Here is a 20,501-nt window from a genome sequence, read left to right on the forward strand (position 1 = left end):
TTGCTGAAACACGGTGCTAAAGCGATTGCGTTAAAAAATGCACTGCTGTAGTTTACATGCGTAAATGTGCAGTACTATATTTATGAAAGTGTACGGAAACTTGTTTGATATATATATATATATATATATATATATATATATATATATATATATATATATATATATATATATATATATATATACATTGTCGCCATATTTCTGTTCTACCGAATTTTGAAAAAATTGCCTATTGCAGATCGCATGATTCTAGTCCTTGAGCTGGATTATCCAGCGAGATGGACAATATTTGCAAGAGAAATAAGAACACATCTTAAACTAATTAACGAAAAATCACTAATTAACTTCATAATTTATTGCTTTGTGGAACATATTGCAATTTACCAATTGTAGCCGGGATTTCAAGACGGATTCACTTGGGATGAACTGCCAGAACGACACCAGTTTGGAGATAGGCACTATCAAACTGGCCGTAAAAATGCACTGTTGTTCCACTTTATTATTTTTTTAACGACGCGTCCTTATATGCATCGAAGCACGAATGTAACTGGGACGCTCACGTGTTTCGTCCCACACTATGGGAAATAATACGTCTCAACTAGTGTCCCGCTGGAAAATTGTTTCAAGTGAATACGTCTTGCCCATGTACCGACTACAATTCGCAAATTTCCATATGTGTGATCAAGTGCTTTATTAAGAAGTTAATTAGTGAATTCTCGTTGATTAGACGAATATTGGTTTTGCATTCTCGTAACAGTAATGTCCTCCTCTTTGACTAATACATCTCAAGGGCAAGAATTATGCTATCCGCTATCGGCAATCTCGAAAAATGCCGTGAATATTAAGAACATTCACCCCATTTATATATATATATATATATATATATATATATATATATATATATATATATATATATATATATATAAGGTATTGCAACGGCATAGTGGGTCGTCTTCAGCGCTCTTGCTCGTGAGTGCCGCTCGCGCTTGGAGTCCGTGCCCCGCCTAGACTTTCACCGCAGCGCTGCTCCTAGTCCGATCTAATAAACACCCTTAAATTTGGTGGATAGTGATGTGCCCGCAAATCTCCCACCCTGGAACTTCGATCCCGAAACCCTGGCCTTTACAATGACTCAGGACGCCTCCAAGCAAACACCTCCTCCTGCACTGACCGCATGTCCTGGTGGGCCTCGTCACCGCGAACCTGCCATTTCCACTGGCGCGGCTGACCCAGATGTGGAGGACTGGCTCACCACATACGAGAGGGCCAGTGCACATAAGAAGTGGACAACCCACTATTCCATTCCAATTCTTCTTTCATTATGATCATCATCAGCCTATTTTATGGCCACTGCAGGACGAAGGCCTCTCCCTGCGATCTCCAATTAGCACTGTCCTGCGCCAACCGCTTCAGTCTTTCTTTACAATGTAATACACACACACACATATATATATATATATATATATATATATATATATATATATATATATATATATATATATATATATATATATATGGAAGCTCGTTAACGCCCATGAGTACGAGAATTAGTCCATCTCATAAGCCACTCCAACGCCAAAATTCTTCAGTGTTTTTACTGTTTTGCGATGGGTTGGCACTCCGGGACTGTCGGCTCCGAAAGCGGCCAGTGGTCAAGGCACGTCAGTGCAATCGCGAATGACTGCCTATGTGTGCTGTATTAGGGACGATGACAAAGAACTCTTATGGAAAAACGCACATTTTTTTAGGGGCAATCATCGACCGTGACTTTTGTTGGAGTCGCCACGTGGCCTGCCTAAAGAAGCGCCTGACCGCCATCTCTCATCTTTTCAAGTATCATGGAGGAAAAGCCTTGGGTACTTCGGCACACGTGATGATGCACATGTACTGGACGCTTTTTGTCGGGTATCTGGTGTACAGCTTGGCAGTGCTGACCAATACCTACAGAACTAACATCCGTACACTCGAAAGTGCTGAAGCTCATGAGCTTAGGATATGCCTAGGGATACCGCGATGTGCATAAACATCCGAAACCATTGCAGTTGCGCATTACGACCCTGCCAAAATTCCCCTTGGTAGGGATGCCCTCAGAGCACACGTCATGCACCTTGCTCGCGCCCCTCTCCACTATCTCGCCTCACTGCCACAATACCGACCACGTGCTTCTTTCCGTCAGACGACATTGCCTTGTTGTGCATACTTTGCGTGATATTACGCAGCTCCAGCAAGTGTCTTGCATCCCCGTTGATACTTGGCTTAGCCGTGATTTCGATTGACAGTACCTGGAATTGGAACGAAGGCACATTTCTCATGACGAGCTCTCAAGCAACTCTCGCAAACTCCCGGAAACTCCCGCAACTCCCGCAACAACAATACAACAGTCCTACCAATCCATACACTGATGGCTGTAGATGGTTGTGCAGGATCAGAGATTTTTTTCCTGTCAAAGTCACAACCTTGAAGTTCCCAAGACTACATCAACAGCCACGGAGCTTGCTGCTCTTCGTAGCGGACTACGCATAATTTGAGAGGAACCACCTCAAAAATGGAACATTTTCAGTGACTCTAAGGCAGCTCCACATTACTTGCTTCCTACCTTACGACGTGGAGCCCACGAAAATCTAATGCTAGCAATCCAAGAGCTGCTTCATCGCCTCGCCGAGCAAGGACACTACATCACATTTCAGTGGCTCCCTAGCCACTGTGGCATAATGGGTAACGAACATGCCGAAGGAGCTGTTCGATCTGCTCATGAAGACGGTGTTTAGGAAGCAAACCCGCAGTCAAGAACAGATGCAGCAGCTAAGCTTCGAATGCTTGCATATGATGCCTTAGAATCGTTGTGGAACACAGCTAGTTTCTAGCACACACGTCTACATTGACAGGACCAATGTCTGTAACTTCATCCTCCACCTAGATCATCCCGACCCAGAACAACGGTATTTTGTCGATTGTGGCTTGGCGTCGCATTTATGAAGTCACTTGCTTACCGCTTCGGTCGCAAGGATAGGGCTGCGTGCGACCACTGCGGCGACGACGAAACTATCACACACACATATATACATATTCAGACAGATCGCACTACCAAAGAGGTAAAAATAGTACTGTACATTTACACCATGCAATTCCAAGTACTTTATAGCATTCGAAACAAATATAACTGTTGCAAAGATGACTAAATCCATTTCGTAAATTATTTTTTTCAGACGAATTTCCACACTCTCTCAATAGTTGATGCTTAGGTGATGGATGCAGAAAAAGCACTAACGCGGTTCACATTATAATTTTAAAATTATATTTTAGCTGATTATGCGCATTTGTTCAAAGATCAATTCATAGTGCCTGATCAGTGATAGCAATTTACGTGGTTTACCAACTTCAGATAAAAATCGGAGCGCAACAGCCCATCTCGTATTCCGGTCCGTTTGCATGTATTTTCATGGGAATAAATTTAAATTTATACTTACTTATCGTCCGTTGCCACGGACCGGTAGCGAATATATTCTGTCTTGTATCTGTCTGCACTCAATGGGGCAAGAAACTCTTTCTACTTGCCGAATGAACAACACGTGCAGGTGTTCTTATTCCTGCTTTCTGTTTTCACAGACGTCTGCAAGGAGTACACGTGCCCCAAGAGCCAGTACTGCATGAACTCGGAATCCCGCAGTTGCACCGAGACGAGAGAGTATTGCATCGACAGGTCGCTGGTATGCGATGGACTGCCCAACTGTAGTGGTGAAGACTTCAGCGATGAGGATAAGTGTGAGTTGGCTCGCCTACGCTATCGGTAAAGAATGACACACCCCACGTACCCCATATCCCGGAATTGAACGTCGTGACATCGGTACATGGATATTCTACTACAGATCGCATATTCATGGTTATATTTGGATGGGGCGGTTAGGCACATTGGCTGATAGAAGGGTAGGCGCAATATTTCTTTCTCTTAATGACATGAAAAAAGAACGATTCCCTGTGCCTCTGCTGCTAATGTTTTTTTAGACTAAACCAGAGATATCGTTAAAAATTTTGTAGGGACAAGTATTGGCAGCACTAATGCAAGTACAACATTGAACACGAATGTGATAAAAGGTCTCATATGTGCAGAATTCCTGAGTAATAGCAAGTATTTCATTGTAGTGCCATCGTTTGGGCGCTACACCAAGACGAGAAATATTTTTTTTAACGAACTGCATGGTGGGACAGGCCACAAGGAAAGAAATCAGACTGACAAGCGCAGAATAACAGCTGATTTATTCAAAGCACAGATTCCACCTCAAATAGTGTCCAGCATGAGTGACGTGTCACTATCAATGTTAACAACGCAGCAAGAAATCATTTAGATGGAACCTCCAATAAATCAATTGGTAGTCTCGGCTAATCTGTCTCACTTTCGTTATGTCCTGTCCTAGCACGCAGTTTATTAAAAAAGATGAACCCAAGCCAGATCCCCCCGCTGTCAACGCTTTTTACGAGTAAATTGTAACGCGTCAAGTATAGAGCGTGGCTGCGTGTGTAGTGGGAAGTTCCAGATTATTTTCTGGGACATGGGGCACTTAACACGCGCCTAAATTTATGTAAAATCGCCATCGATACGACAGGAAAACCCATTTTTTTCCAAACGTCCATCGGAGCTGAATACATGTCCTCCATAAAAGCTTTCAGTGATACTCAAGATTGCCATATTTGAACCCATGCATCACCAGTTATCATCGTTAAAAAATTCGCTGTTCGCTTTCATATTCATAACGACTGTACGCGAGCATTCTTGCATTGTTCCCTCATCGGTATGTGGCAGCTGCGGCCGGGTGTCGAACCCGCGACCTCGTGCTGAAAAGCAGAGCACGATAGCCGCTCATTCTACGTTGTGGTTGCGGTATATTGCATTTGGCCATTTGGAGAATGCATGGACTGAAGGTTAGACTTGCAGACGTTCAAGGTTGAGGATTAAACTGGCAATGATAATTATCTGCTAAAGATGACGGAGGCTTACTGAGCTTTGGCCGAGCGAAGCGCGTTCATTCGAAGAGTGCTGCGTCAGTCGTTCTCAGCGTTCCTCTCGCAAGTACGGCCCTTCGCGGTCTTTGGTGTTAATCAACCAAGCGTCGATGGACTAAGCGCCGTCACCGTCGTGCTTGTCGTCGTCACACCACGCTGCAGTCTTTGCCATCCATGTCATGTCGCCATCATCTTCGCGGTCGGCCCATCGTCTTCATACTGCAGTTAATATCACCGTACAGCCTTCTTATATATTAAGTACTGAATATTGCCCCTGTTAAATGTGGATATGTTCTTTAACTAATTGCGTCTACATGAAACGAGTTTCACCTCTTTGTTCCACTCTAAGCCGTGGCGTAGTTGTAGAACGCCCGCCACGGCGGCGGGATGTGATGAATCCACCAGCTTCTTTTTTTAGCTCTGGCATCATTGGGCAACCATTATTCATTGTCCCTAATATTGGCACCAAGCAGCCCATTATGCATCAACAGTGACAATATATTTCTGTAGTCAGAAGGAGAAAAACTACTTTTGAAGATAACTATGTCTGATTAACAGATATGATAAGGGAGACACTGTTTCAATACTTCCGGTACAGAAATGGCATACTCCGCACTTTGCGGTAATCAGCTATTGCCTGAGCTGGCCAGTGTCCATAAACGGGCTTCCATAAATCCGTACCTGCCCGGTTCACTCCGACACTGCCACCCTGTGCTCCCGTTTCGGGAAGACCTGCTCATCGCTCTTCGAGTAAACCTCGGCTAACGTCGTAAACCCGTGATAAATTGCCCCACGGGGAGCCAAGATCGCGCTTCCGCAAAAGCCTTTTTCCCACCTTGCATCGGCACCCCTCTAGTTCGTCGCTGGCAGCGTGCCTGATCAAACTGAGCTCCCCCTGCACTGGTGAGGCTTGTAGCCAGGCCGAAAATGCGCTGCGCCAGCGACCGATGCGCATAATTATGTCTATCGGCATCGCGCCGCCATGGTCTTCAGCGAGGGTGAGCCGGTAAGCTCGCCGATACGCCTTCCGCCGGCCAAGACGGCACCATGAGTGATGAAGCGAAACTAACGCAGTTCTTGGGGAATCTCGCTTACGAGCGATCTAATTTCTAGGCTTCGGTGCACACAGACGCCTGCCTCAATAATTTACCTGGGAAATGCAGAGCCGTATACTCAACGTGGAGTTGCTTTTTTTTTCTTTCCCGCTGACTTTGAAGCTTGTGATACCGCTATGTCTGGTTTCTTTATTGCTATAGTTCACCAGTAAAAGGTGGTAAATAATATTGCTACACCTCGCCCCCCCCCTTTTTTACCATGCACACGCACACACACAAACGCAAGAAAGTAGGAACGAAGGCAACAGTTATAGCGGCGGCGATCATTATATTTATAACATCTTCAATGATAAACAACTAAAGAAGCCCCAACGGGACATAGACCTAAGGGAAGCCACATACACACATACAGAGGCGATGTGTGAGAGTGTATGTGCCTTTTTTACGTCTGTGTCCAGCTCGCGCTTCTTTAGTAGTCTTTATGGAGTACCCAACGTACTCAAACTGCCAGCCTTGTGAACACCTTCAACCTCTATTTTTTTGTTTGTTTGTATTATTTGTTTGTATTATCTTTATGAGCACATGATTTATGGTCCTGCACACGCGCGATGGTCATGTATATTTCAGTACACGACGCACCGTTTGCAATACAGCTTTAGGTCTTCGTACGATAATATTCTATGATATTCGCGGGAGGGTGGCAAGGTGGAGTGCTAGCCTCCGGCAGACCTATAGCTTTGCGCATGCTGCATGCAATTGCTGGGCTCGAGCGCTATTTATGAACTGAGGTAGAGCTTTGAGCCAGTCACAACGTATGCAGGGAGGAGTGCACGGTGGCAGATGCGATACATTATAATCGCACGGTTTTTCCTGCAACTACCTTGTACAATTTGCCACACAAAATTACGGCGACATTTAGGGGAAACGAAACTAAACATCGCCCTTGCAACCAGTAACAGTGTGTGTTAAATAATCACATCGAGTCAGAATTATTGCTGGAAAGTTTGACATATGCTTAAATACTGTGGCTTGTAGAGCTTTGTACGTATAACTTGTTCGCTGTTTAAGCGTGCTCTATCAAGTACAAGCTGCACAATCAAATAAACTAGCTGCTTCAGTGACCTTTCGACAAGCCAGACCTGACAATGGCGCCGAATGGAGCTTCAAACCTCTGGTCTGTTTCTCGTGAGCGTGGCTGGAGAATTAGCTAGTCGCCCGATCAAGTTTCACCTGCAGTCAGACAAAGTTCTGGTGGACATATTTGTATTTAAATTGTTCTCAGCATATGCCTGAATACTGCTGTAAGACATGGCGTCCCGTAAAGGTCACCGCTTCCAAACATCCATGCACAAACAATAACACCAAGACGTGACATGGCTAAATGACATAGGCCACGACGATTACTATAACATCTAGCGGCTTCATTACGGCAACAACAATCCGTAGGCCTACAACCATCAAAGGGAGAAGAAGAATGCCGCAGAAGAATGATATGACCTCCAGTAAGTGCATACAACTGGGTATCTGAAAACGAGGTCGATATATATGCATGCACAGAGACCCAGAAGCTGTTGTTTACGCTGACACCGCATTCGTTTACATGAACCCGACACAAAGGGGTCGAATCGAAAGCGGAACAGAGACTGCAAGATCTGACAGCATTCACCTCGTTCCCGTATGACCGATATGACAGCGGCAGCTTGCGCCAAGGAGAGATAACAAAGCACTCGTCGGGTGTTTAGTTGCTGGCGGCAAGGCGCTGACTACAGGTCCAAAGTGAGTCGGCCTGATACAACCAACCATGCAGAGTACCGAGTCAACGCTCACTTTGCCCAACAATGTTTACTTGAACGTAGGGGGCATATTTCAACCGAATGGACTGCACGTTTTCATATTTCGGGCATGTTAAACTTTGACATCACCGTTTTTTGCTACTACTTGCTATGGAATTTTCTGTCACGCTATATTTCGTTAAATAAATCTACCAAAGCTTACTGTTTCCAATACAGAACTCAGTGATCGAAATGCTATAATCAAAGGTGATAAGCGCTGTGGACGCTGCATGCAGTGCACTTCGCGAAAGCTCTCGAGGTTTCGCGAGAATGCCGCCTACAGCCCTACCATCACGGCTTTCTATATACAAGGTGATGAATTTTACGGTTTTCTTAAAGTCAGGCTCTGGAAGGCACGTGAAGTTCACCTATGCAAGTAAGTTACGTTCTCAGGGCGACGTAAAGTGAGATGATAATTACCGCTGTCTGACGGTCAATTAACTAAAACTAAATAATGAACTTTTGAATGACTGCAGTAAGCGGGCATGTCTGTATTGAAAAGCGAGACGCAGTCGTGATTCTACACAGTACCACGTGGCAGAATTGCTCTAGCATGCCCGTGTTCCCGAGATATGCGGCCGCAAATTTTAACTTCCCTTCGCATGATAACACATGCGAGACAGTGAGGAACGACGCAAAGCCTGATGTCTGATGTGAAGCGGCTGTTGCGTGCGGTGTTTAGTATGACAACGGGGCAGTGGCATAGGCAATGACGATAACTGGCCCCCTTTCACTTTCGGCGAAATCGTAAATCGGAGCACCCGTAACCGCTGTCGAAACCCGCAACCCCGCAGCCCCGCAGCCCACAACGATGGCGGATGCTGCCATTCTGAGATAAGGGAGCCAGCGGAAAAGCTGGAGGGCAATGCGCATGCATAGCAGTGACTTGACGAGCGGTCGTTGTCATTGCGTCGGTGACGGAAATAAAGTGACTGCTAATTTCTAAATATTGTAATTCTTATTGAAATCAACAACAACAACAACTACAACAACAACAACAACAACAACTATTTAGGCGTGGCAATAAATATTTCGTTCTGCTCTTTCAAGTCGATGTGCCCATGCACAAATCTCACTTTTCATGAAAACATGACGCGCATCACGATGTCAATGCTGTAAAAAACATTCAAAATGCTTTCCTTCCTCAGCAACGCAATGCATAAACCGCTCTCGCGTTGACTCGATAGCTCTGCAACGCAGTACTTCTGGGCCGATATTTGCACAGGCCGCAATTATTCCTTTCTTGATGTCATTATTGTCAGTGGGCTCTGTTGCATAAACTCGATCTTTAACGTAGCTCCAAGGAAAAAAAGTGGAACGGAGAAAGTTCAAAAGATCTCGGTGGCCAAAACATCGCTTCTGTTCGCCCAATTCACTGTCGCGGAAAATGACTGTCCAACTAGCTTTTTGCAGATGTAGAGAAAAATGGTGGTGCTCCTAATGCTGGAACCACACTTAGCGCCGGTCGTTAGGGTGAGATTGGAGACAAATTTGTCGGTGACAATAGCTGGTATTTCTTTCGTGTACTTCTTGTAGTTTAGGTTGTCGCGAAATAAAAGTAAGGTCTAATGACCCTGTCCCCGAGGTGCTACACGATGCATTAACTCTACTGCGAAATTGGTGCTTGTGTTGCCGCAGCCAGCGTGGATTTTCCTGTGACCAATAACGGGCGTTGTGAACATTCACAGTGACATTCCGGCACAACTGAGTCTCATCTGTCCAAGGTAGCCTTTGCAGGAACTCCTTTTCTTCATCAATTTTGATCAGGCCCGAATTGCAGAAGTCAAGCCACCTTTCAAAGTCTGCTTCACTTAGGTCTTGGTGAAGGCAAACATGTCACTGATGGAACCTGTGCTTCTTTAGCTCATTCGCGACTGTTCCGAAGCTCCCTCCGCACTCATCGGCAATCCGTCGGATACTGATTTCTGGCATTAACGTTACGCAGGCGAGAACGTCAATTTCGAAGTCCATCGACAATTATCTTCTTGGTCTGTCTTTGATGGTGTACTGAGCCTGTTGTGCGAAAGCATGGAAATATGTTTATTAAGTTTGGCTTTGTTGGAAGTGGCCGGTCCGGGTGGCGAGCCGCGTACAGCCGCAGCGCTAATGAGACGTTGTTATTCATCTCAGCCATTGCAAGAGCCACTTCTTTATTTCTAACGCAGCTCTTAGGCGTCCGTTCCCGCGGCGAATGTCGGCGTTCTCTCTCGTGACCGAGCAAACGAACACAACGAAGGACGAAAATGAATGTGGAGCCGAACGGTAGAGGAAAGACTGATAACGAAGAGATCGCGAGGAGGAAAGTGGACGAGGAGGGTGCAGCGGGACCACAAGGCGGCAAGCGGAGGAGGATGGTATGGCGAAAGCGTGAGAAGCGTAGTGCCGCGCCCGAAGGACTTTGCGGTCAACGTGGTTACGAGATGGCGCCAGCGTAATGCGCTTCGTCTGTATGGAAACAAAGCGCTGCATTGAGCGGAAACCTGTTTTGTGGCGGCTGCTGTGAATTGCGCGCAGACGTCACACACGCGCCACTTCTCGCGATCTCCCGATGAGTGAGGCAGTCGCACCGAAAATCGCTTAGTTTGCAGCGTGCCGCACAAGGTAGATTGTCCGCGCCAGCCAATATGTCGCGAAATGAAAACACGGGCACTACTGCACTCAAATTTCGCATTAGGGAGTGTTGTATTCGTCGGTGAATTTTTATTTTCAGTAGAATACCTCGTCGACATAAAAGCACCCATGTAAGCACCAATGGATCCCAACGTAGTTCTCTTCATTCCCCTTCCAGAGGCGTCGCTACGGCGGAAGCGGTCTTAGATGGCAATGAAGCTAACGCGGTGACAAGTCCCGGCTAGACGTCAAATAGTACAAAAACGTGCCTAAAAATTACCTTCCTTGATCGCCCTTAACAGGATAATGTGTAGTGCGTACGCCACAGTACGCAGTAATTCGTTCATTCCACCAGCAGAGAGTGAAAGGTGGACAGTTATTATGTTCGCCTATGCCTCCGACGCACCCAACAGCCGCGTCTCATCCGGGAGGAGTTTTGCGCCGATCCTCACGGTCCCGCATTCGTAATCATGCGAACGGAAATTAAAACTTAAAGCCGGACATCTTGAAACACGATCATGCTAAAATAATTCCGCCAAGTGGAGTTGCGTAAAAAGTCAACTGCACGCGCCGTGGTGGCTCAAGTGCCTATGGTGTTGGGCTGCTGAGCACGAGGTCGCGGGATCGAATCCCGGCCACGGCGGCCGCATTTCGATGGGGGCGAAATGCGAAAACACCCGTGTGCTTAGATTTAGGTGCACGTTAAAGAACCCCAGGTGGTCAAAATTTCCGGAGTCCTCCACTACGGCGTGCCTCATAATCAGAAAGTGGTTTTGGCACGTAAAACCCCAAATATTATTATTAAAGTCAACTGCCTCTAAGTTTTCGATCAAACACGCCCTCTTAAGGCAGGCAATCAAACATACATTATTCAGTTTTAGTTAATTGGCCGGCAGACGGTGATAAGTATGATCTTACTTCGTGTCTCCCTGGCCACATAACTCATTTGCATAGGTGAACTTCCTAGCGCCTTACTTAAAATAAAAGACAACTCGTAAAACTCAATTTTGATCACCCTGGACAAAGGTGCGTCTCTTCCCCGCTCGCAGGCAACCTACCGCTGCTGGCGGGCTGCGGAGCCGGCGCCGGCGTGGTCCTGCTGTGCGCGGTCATCGCGGTGATTCTGTGCCGACGCCATTCTCGCCGAGCCGGCCAGGCATCGCGAAGCCTGTCACTGCCGCTCCGCGAGCTCGAGCACAGCCCTACGTGTGCCGTGCGGCAGACGCCCTTCCTGCCCGAGCTCAACTGCAGCGTGCACCGGCCGCAGCACCTGCCGGGACCCGTGCCGCCGGCGAGGCCGCCCCCGTTCGCCAAACCACGGCGATCGCCAACCGACGTGTAGAACCCAAGTGGAGGGGACAGTTCGGCTCGCGGAGCGAACGCTTCCACTTCACCGCGTATCGTGAATTAACGCCCTAGCAAGCCTTTCTTTCTTCTGCATTACTTTACGACGTGGTTCGCGAAGAAGTTTTGCGCCGGAGTCGTGAACTATAGTGTTAACAGCGGCGTCGAGAAGCCCGCACGTTCCACGGCTCCTGACGACGCGGAGCAGCCCAGCGCGTCGGCGTCGCACGCTCCGAAGGTCGCTTCCGACGTCGCCGGCCAACCCCGCACGTGACAACCCCGGAACTCGCCTATCGGTGGCTCCGATCATGGCGTGCGAGCCGAGATAGCGGCCTTCGCGTGACGTGCAGTGAGGCGAAGATCTTTCGTGTCGACTGGTGGGATGCGTACGCCGGCCTGTGTGTCCAGCGTGCGAACAGTGACGTCTTCGTGGGAATCCTGGAACGACGATATTACGGAAATCGGCGACTGCTGGCCGTGAAAGCTGTCAAAGCGTCTGGCAGCCGCCCAATTTGAGCGCATATAGCTTAACAGGGCTGCACCAGATTCTTTTAGCGCACCGTGTGTTGTTTTTCACGTTTTTGATGAGGGCGAAGACCGTGTCTAAGTTCTCACTGGCATATCGGCGCATAAGGTGCTTGCATGTCGGTGAAGCAAACCAACGGGAGAGGGTTATCTGGTTTATCTTGTGTGTTTCAGTTAAACTTAGAAAATGCACTGTATCATTGGTATTTAGATAACGAGGAGGTTGTTTGAGGTACAAGAAGAGATAATTTGCCGAGGAGCTGCAGCTGATTAAGGATGCCCTGTAAGACACCAGTGGCAACACGCCAGTTGCAGTAGCAGGAACAGCAGATAATTAGTACTATTCTTTTCATAATCACAAAAGAATGAGCGGCATTGAAGTGCCAAAGTGAAGTCACCTGTTTTCGTACCATAAGGACGATGGTTATGGCTTTTTGCCGAAGCACTCTTTTTCTTCAAATTTGCGTGTTCTTATTTAGCTACGAATGGAATCAAGGCAGCACGAACGCTTTCCTTGCTAGTTAACTGTATGTAAGGATTAGCTATTTTTGGCAAAATTATTTATCGTGATAAAACTTTTATTGTACCCCAGTTTGTTCATTACATACATGTTATATATGTAAAAAAAAGAACAACATGACCATAAGTCCTAAACATAAACAATCGTGTTTCAATCTCTTTAGCTGACGAGAAATCTAGGCTCGCCGGGAATCCGTGAGCACAAAGAAATGCAATTAATTAATGTAGCGAGATTCAAGAGAAAATAATTGAACTGGACGCTTCGTACAGCTGTAATTACTATTTGATTAGCGAGCTTAATGGCACATTTCGGATTTGTTGACCACCAAAATATGGAAACAGAAAATTTCAGAGGACGTCTCGCAATCAAAGTTCGTGACTTGTCCACCGGTATACAAAATAGGAAACGCCGCAGAAACAATTAGAATTTTGCATAGAACCAACATCCTCTTTCTTTAAGCAGAGCGCCCCTCCCACTGCTCGAGCATTTCACGCGACGTATCGTGTGATCAGTGGCGCCAGGTATGATATGGGCAGCGGCCGTGTTTTACGGAGAGCTGCTACGTAAATGAGCAGCCTTTTTTTACAAGAGACTCGGCTAGAGAGGCCAAGACTACCACTTCGCTTCGCTGAAAACGGGCTGCAATACTGCTGAGGTAGCGCTGTCTAACGACTAGAGATACTCCGACATGCTCATCGTGCCTGTTGTGATCACCGATTATTGCCGTTTTTAGGTAGGCAGCATAAGTACCGTAATATCAGGCACAATATATTACATAATACATGTTACGCGAACAATACAGACGTAAGAAAGGCAGTCTGTAAGGGCGTATCTCACACTGCCGAATTCCCTCACGCATTTTGACCCTTCCGGATGTTTGTGTTCGCTGCATATTATAGACTGTTTCGCCCGTTGCCGGCGTGACTATGTTGTGTAGGTGCTTGCAATAAGGCAGGCTTTTGTGATGTATGAAAAGAAAAAATACCTAGCTGGGAAACATTGATGCTATCGATTCGACTCACCATGACCGTATGCAGATCAATTCCAATGCTGTCCACTCGCAAATCTCCAAACTAGTTTGTCAGTGTCTGCAAATGCATTCTCCTTTATTTCGAGTCTGCATCTTATATTCAGCAAAAGAGAACGCCCATATCTTCATGAATGTTCACTGGTATAAACATTTCCTGAAGCTTGAATCATTGTTAACGTTGGCCCAACGAGGCGTAAAATGTAGCATGCGCTATTCCTACTTACAATGCCGACATTCCTACCATGCTACAATGTTATGCTACAATGCCATAAAAGCTCTGCTGCGATATTTGAAAGCTACTGGATTGAGTCAGCATCTGTGATTCGGACTGAGTGATCGTACGATATACCCAGTAGACTTTCTCTTCTTCTTTTAATCTTTCCGTCCCCTTTTCCCTTTCCCCAGTCTACGGCAGCCAATCGGGGTCAGTCCTGGTTAACCTCCCTACTTTTCCTTTATCATTTCCTTTCTCTCTTCCTACAATCCTCCACATTGTGCGATTGCACAATGTCGAGCATTGAAGCAAACAACACCTAATTTTCCCTCATTAAATTGTTGCAGTTTCTAAAACTTAAGAGTTGAGACTTCCGACGAGTCCATTAGTGCCATATGACGGAGCATGGCGGAGAAATAGATAGTAAGGCGCTCGCGAGCACAAAGCATGACATCGTGAACACTACCGTATCGAAGGCTGTCCTCATTCTGAGCGTTGCAGAGCGCTTGTTATCTGCTGTTGATACAAGCCGCCAAGTCGAGGTCTCAATGACGTCTGGCACAAACAAGTAGGCGTGAAAGATAGACAGGTAGGCAGAGACATTGTCTGTCTTGCAACACACGCACAGACTGCTAACCATTTTGCACTGCTTTTCGCATTGTTCGTCATGTCGAACGCCAGCCAGCTGTGCCAGCTACGCACTCGCACTGAAGAAAGAAGCCAAGCCAGAGTTAGTCCTAAGCGGGAATCAGTATTTGAAATTTCTGCGTTAGCATCTGCTTGCACCCTCTCTTGTACGACTGGAGCGCAATGCGGTCGTCTGATAAGCAACATAAATTGTGGGACGCTGAAGAGAATCACCCAAAGAGAAATTTTTGCACTGGCTCGTGCTTTCACTGAACTATTTCGTCGATTTCGTCTCTTAATTAAGCGGCGCCAATTGAATAGTTTTTTTTTCGAATTTGCACGATGATAAAGAAATTTCGGGTACGTTGACCCGGATGTCGCCCAGAGCAGGCAGAACAAGATTGTGTTTTTCCAAAAAAGTGGCACCGAATTGTGTCTATAGAAAAGTTGGACTAGCAGCAGGGATGTGCTGTTCTCAGTGTCGCGAGCACTGCAAACCAAAGTTGTGGCAGCAGAAGGCTTGGGCCAAGCACGCGCAATATATACATATATACAATATATATATACCGTAGATATATGCATGGACAGACCGCTGCAGGACTGCAGCTGAAATGCAGTGGTCCAGCGTCATCAAAGCACCGTGTGGTACAATGATGCTTGCTGATTACTTTTCAAGCGTAATGAACGCAAGATTAATTTTGGTTTGTGAACGCATAACCACATTTTTGTGCGGTTTCACCGCAATTTTGGTGTCGATTTGAGTGTCTTGTACCGAATCTGTTTTTATCTGTAGTGTGTGTTCACATGCGGGAGACTGGAAACGATCCTTTCAAAATATTGGAAAATCCGCGTCCTGCCTCTGTGATACAAATATACCTCTTAGAAACGTGGCAAAAAAATATGTCCTGGTGCGAGATGTAGCCAGTGTTTCAATGAATGCATTGGAGGTGTTAAGTAGTGTGATTCCGTTTTACGAGTTACCTGGCAAATGTATACCAAACGAGTGTATTCATCATTGCTTGAAATTCGAGGTTCTCGCAGTTTCATATCTCGTGCGCAACAAACGCTGCATTCTATTTAGTCCTTCCCGAAGTTACTTAAGGTGCTGTGTGCTTAATAGAGGTTCTTGTTTTTTGCTAACGTTATTGATTACCCGTCCGGTTGTTTACGAATATTTGGTTGTTCTAGTAGCATCCTTAATTTGAGGCTGCCTGAAACGAGGGAGGCATGTGGATTAGAAACTATCAGGGGCGAATTCTTCTTTTTTTCCTTTTGCATGTGCACTCGATTATGTGGTCCAAGAGCGGTGGCGGAAAACAATACAGTATACAGTGTTACACAATGGGCGCAGCACGAAATTGCACTTTTGTGTTGTACAACGTGGCCGCAATCCGGAGTTTTGACATAAATGAGAGCATCGACGTGCCAACTTAACGTGACAACTTAACTTGACAACTTAACGTGAAACTACTTCACGTGATCTGCGCAGAACAAGACACATGGCTTTGTTTTTTACCACCATTGTACAGCGCATGTATCGCCTCTGGCCATGTTAATTTTTCACTTGACGTTAACGTGCGATTCACGTAAAAACGGTTTGTACAGTCTCTAGAGTGCTCAAGAAAAAAAGCAGGCTAGAAATATTTCTGCAGAAGGAAGTAAGCAAGCGAATCGTATATATAGAACTGTGTTTCGAGTATTTTATCACGATTTCATTTTAGGTGCTTCTCGTATCTTAGCTTGTAGGCTTTTATTATACTACAATAAATTGTTCGCACCTAATCTATTGGAAAGCCTCAGTCGGCGTACTGTTACACTTCTTATCGTTCCATTCTATTTTTTTTATTTATCATACACCCTAAACGGACAGCCAATTCCGGTGATAGCCTTTCCAGAGCGCCACTGCAACCACCAAGCAACGGTGATAAGAAAAACAGAAATAGAATGAAATAGCTTTACTTACCTGGCCCTGGTCCTCGTGGAAAAATGGATCAGTTGCCAGGCGTAGCACGTTTATTGAAGAAGGCTGGGTACCTGAAAATTTGTTTAACTAAGATCCTGCAAAGCTATAGTCAACTAAGCTTGTCATATCGCACCTTTAGTTTGCAGCTGTTGCTTAAGTTGACTGTTAGCGATACACTGAAAGCATTTAAGACCCGTTGCAAATTTTTATTAGTGGAAATCATGGAGCAGTTGAACATAACATAGGACGAGGCTCACTCGCGTCGCAAGTTTTTGTATATATAGCATTTCAAGCATAAATAGAGGTAGTGCGTTTTCTGATTAGAATATTTGTGTCCTTGACTGGACCCACAAAAAGAACTTAAAATTAATCCTAGCCCCGCCCGAAGCTATCATAATTATAGCAGATGATACAGGGCCTGCAAAATAAATTGATTATTGTTTCAGCCTATCACTTTTAAGTGAATGAAGTTCTAGCATTATGATGGCGCAGAGTTTATTGTTCAACCTGAGAGGGATAATCGAAAAAATATTTAGCAGATCGTTATCGAATGACACAATTCCAAAAACTATATTTATTTTGTGCTTGGAAGAACTTTTAATGACGGGATGTAAATACCAGCTTCTTTCACAAATGAAATCCGTAATAGCGATACCTAAATCGCATATGTAAATGGCACATTCACATTCATTGCACAAATTTTAAATAACACGCTATAGCTAATTATGGTAAGGGATATCCTAACTTCCTTTAGAGTTGCGTGTCGTCAGCAGCCCTTCAGCTTTCCACCGCAAGTACTAACCCTGGCAACGTTGTTTTTTGTTGTCCAGCAGTCTAGTCGCGGCCGAAGCATTAAACAAAAGGAGGACATGTTTGCCTAGAGTAGAAATTGAAGCTGCAGAAAACATTGAACGGTTACGTTAGAACGCAATTTATTTCTATACGTTTCGCCAGTGGAATGATGCACTTTCTTTTTGTGCCTGCTATTTGTATATATGCTGAATCACATTTCACAGTATGAACTCACAAGAAGTGATCTCGGGGTATACAGTCTCTGACATATCTGTCTAGAACGCGGGAGCAGTGCGTTTCTATGCACGTTGCGGGCCTCTACCGGAGACGCCATCGCTTCATACATACATACATACATACATACATACATACATACATACATACATACATACATACATACATACATACATACATACATACATACATACATACATACATACATACATACAAGTATCCCCTCTCCCTCTACCAGGTGAGCGGCTTCCTACCCTTCACACAAATACACTTTCTTCCACTTCAACAACACTACTGCTAACGGAATAAAAGATACGGAAGCGCAAATAGTAAAACAGCACTATAGACATGACCTAAATTAAAAACACTGTGAAAGGTCCATTCATTCGCACGAGAAGTTGTCCGAGAGAGTCAAATGGTTTTCTGCGCTGACACACGGTGAGGCCACGTTTGAATTTTCGGCGCAAGAAATGGCGGCAGCTCGTAAAAGATTCCTCTACTGTCATTCAGCTGCCACAACTGCAGCTCATTGTATCGTGTACATACATTGCCCTTTCAGCAGGGGTAGGGCACTCGTTGTTTAAAGGCAGATGACGTTCACAAGTGACAGTACTACGGATATTGGCTTGCTTGGCCTATAATGTGTGGCACTCGTCAGCTGGAGTAAGCCCATTAAACTAAGGAGAAACACAAGGGAGCCGTCTTGCCTGTTTGGTGTTGCACACTGGAAGAACCTAACGGGCTCTGTCTCAAAACAGCATAACAGAAGGCACGAACACGCACCGTTACGCACTGCTCTCACACCCAAAATTAAAAATTAAATTGTGGGGTTTACCGTGCCAAAACCACTTTATGATTATGAGGCACGCCGTAGTGGAGGACTCCGGAAATTTCGACCCCGTGGGGTTCTTTAACGTGCACCTAACCCTAAGTACACGTGTGTTTTCGCATTTCGTCGCCATCGAAATGCGGCCGCCGTCACCGAGATTCGATCCCGCGACCTCGTGCTCAGCAGACCAACACCATAGCCACTGAGCAACCACGGCGGGTTCCTCTCACATCCAAGATAGCTGTGAAGCGGTTATACACTGCACCGGCGTAAAAGTTACACAGTTACACACAGTTAATTGTCGCATGTTTATTGAGAGAAACGCACTCCTCCTTGTTACACTAGCGTGCGTATTATTCAAAATACGAAACGGTCAAATATGACCTATGTACATAGTGTGAAAGCGAAGCGATAGAACAATTGCATTTGCTCAGAAAGAGATTAAAAACGTTTCAACATAGTTAGCATTCTCTTCGGGCTGCGGCCAAATGCAGATTTAATGCAAGCGCTCGTTCCACTTACCAGGTTTCACTGTAGACTTAGGCAGCGTTAAAGAGAAAGAGTTTACAGAAAGTGGTGTTATGAATTTAGGTCCAAGTGAAAAGTTGTGTAGCACTGACAAGCTTTGACGTATGTGCACTTTTCCTGTTGTCCCAAATGAATACTGAAGTTAGGCACAGTTCCTTGGTATGCTAGTACACTGTTGTACTGCCAAAAGAAGTCTGCGCATTCTCTTATAGATTGCTCGCATATGACGAAGTGGACGCCATGCTGCAGCATCACGTGTGGCATGCTTATCGTTGTCGGAGATGAGCAAGGTATCTGAAGCCTTCGCTCGTTGCTGTGTTTCGGTGCTTCAACAAGGCGTTCGTGAAGACTAACCCCCCAAGTCGTATGTGTTCCTCGCTGTAGTTCGTGCTGTGGAGGAAAATGCTGGGATGTGCAATTGTCTCACATTGAGCTCATTGACTTCTTGCATCATAGGGAACTCATGTTTGTTGCAAGATTTAGTTTGAAATAGCATATGCCAGAAACCGAAGCACAGAGACCTTTAAGCCTGTTTATATTCATATACATATATATACGTGTCCAGCTCGAGTGCGCAGGATTATCAGAAGAGACGGGAACAAACCCATTTCCAACATTTACTGCTGCGAGGAAAGCAGAACGTGTGCACATGTTAGCCAATGTCCCGAATGTATAGTTCACATTGTTGTGCAAACGTGTTTTGAAAGAGTACATTGTTGCTGTTCAGTGCACCAGGTCAGTCGATCAATCTTGTTTCACACATTGTGTAATTTAATATTTCTCCTTGTTGTGCTGATGTGACGTTGCTAAACACAATGAAGAGGCCGCCGGTCCTAAACCGGGGGAATTTAGTTTTTCTGGCACTCTTCCTGAATTTATCTCGCTTGATGTTAAAAGAACATCATGCTTCCAAAGCTAATTTATGGCAATATGATGGATTACCGGCTTGAAATAATTAATATGCATCAGCATATTCTGTAACGGGGCGTTTGCAACGAACACGTTAACGCAAATGTGAGCGTCTGTGGTTCATTTACAATAAAAAAAAAAGATCTGCCATGACAAGCTTTTGAAAGAAAATTGCATCTAAGAGCTGGTAAATAGGTGAGACAGCTCTTATGTGGTACACTGATATGCATTAAAATGGTGCTTGGCTAATGTTGTTCTTTTGAAAACATTGCCGTGCACATGGCTGCTGTTGTTTCAAGATTACCTCTCTCATGCGGATGATAATCCATAGCCACCATCGACCAAGTGTCCGCATTTGAAAACAAAGTGTCTCCAATATTAAACGTAACAGCCTCAGAAGGGCGTCGACAAAAGAGAATAATCAAAATAATCTTCAGTTTGTTAGAAATATAGGAAAGCACAGGTAAGTATAGAAGACTGCTATATTTGCAGGT

The 20,501-nt window shown here is 45.4% G+C and overlaps 1 protein-coding gene across 1 annotated transcript in view; it reads left to right on the forward strand.

Annotated features, from left to right (window-relative positions):
* Positions 1 to 20,246, forward strand: part of LOC142585052 (neuropilin and tolloid-like protein 2) — a 36,260-nt gene extending 16,014 nt beyond the window's left edge. The window contains exons 6-7 of the mRNA XM_075695510.1: positions 3,604 to 3,759; positions 11,542 to 20,246. Coding sequence (XP_075551625.1) covers positions 3,604 to 3,759; positions 11,542 to 11,834 — 449 coding nt within the window. The 3' untranslated portion in view covers positions 11,835 to 20,246. The remainder of the gene's footprint in view (positions 1 to 3,603; positions 3,760 to 11,541) is intronic.
* The last annotated feature ends 255 nt before the right edge of the window (positions 20,247 to 20,501 follow it).

Source organism: Dermacentor variabilis, chromosome 6 (genome assembly GCF_050947875.1).
Source record: "Dermacentor variabilis isolate Ectoservices chromosome 6, ASM5094787v1, whole genome shotgun sequence".
Taxonomy (NCBI): Eukaryota; Metazoa; Arthropoda; class Arachnida; order Ixodida; family Ixodidae; genus Dermacentor; species Dermacentor variabilis.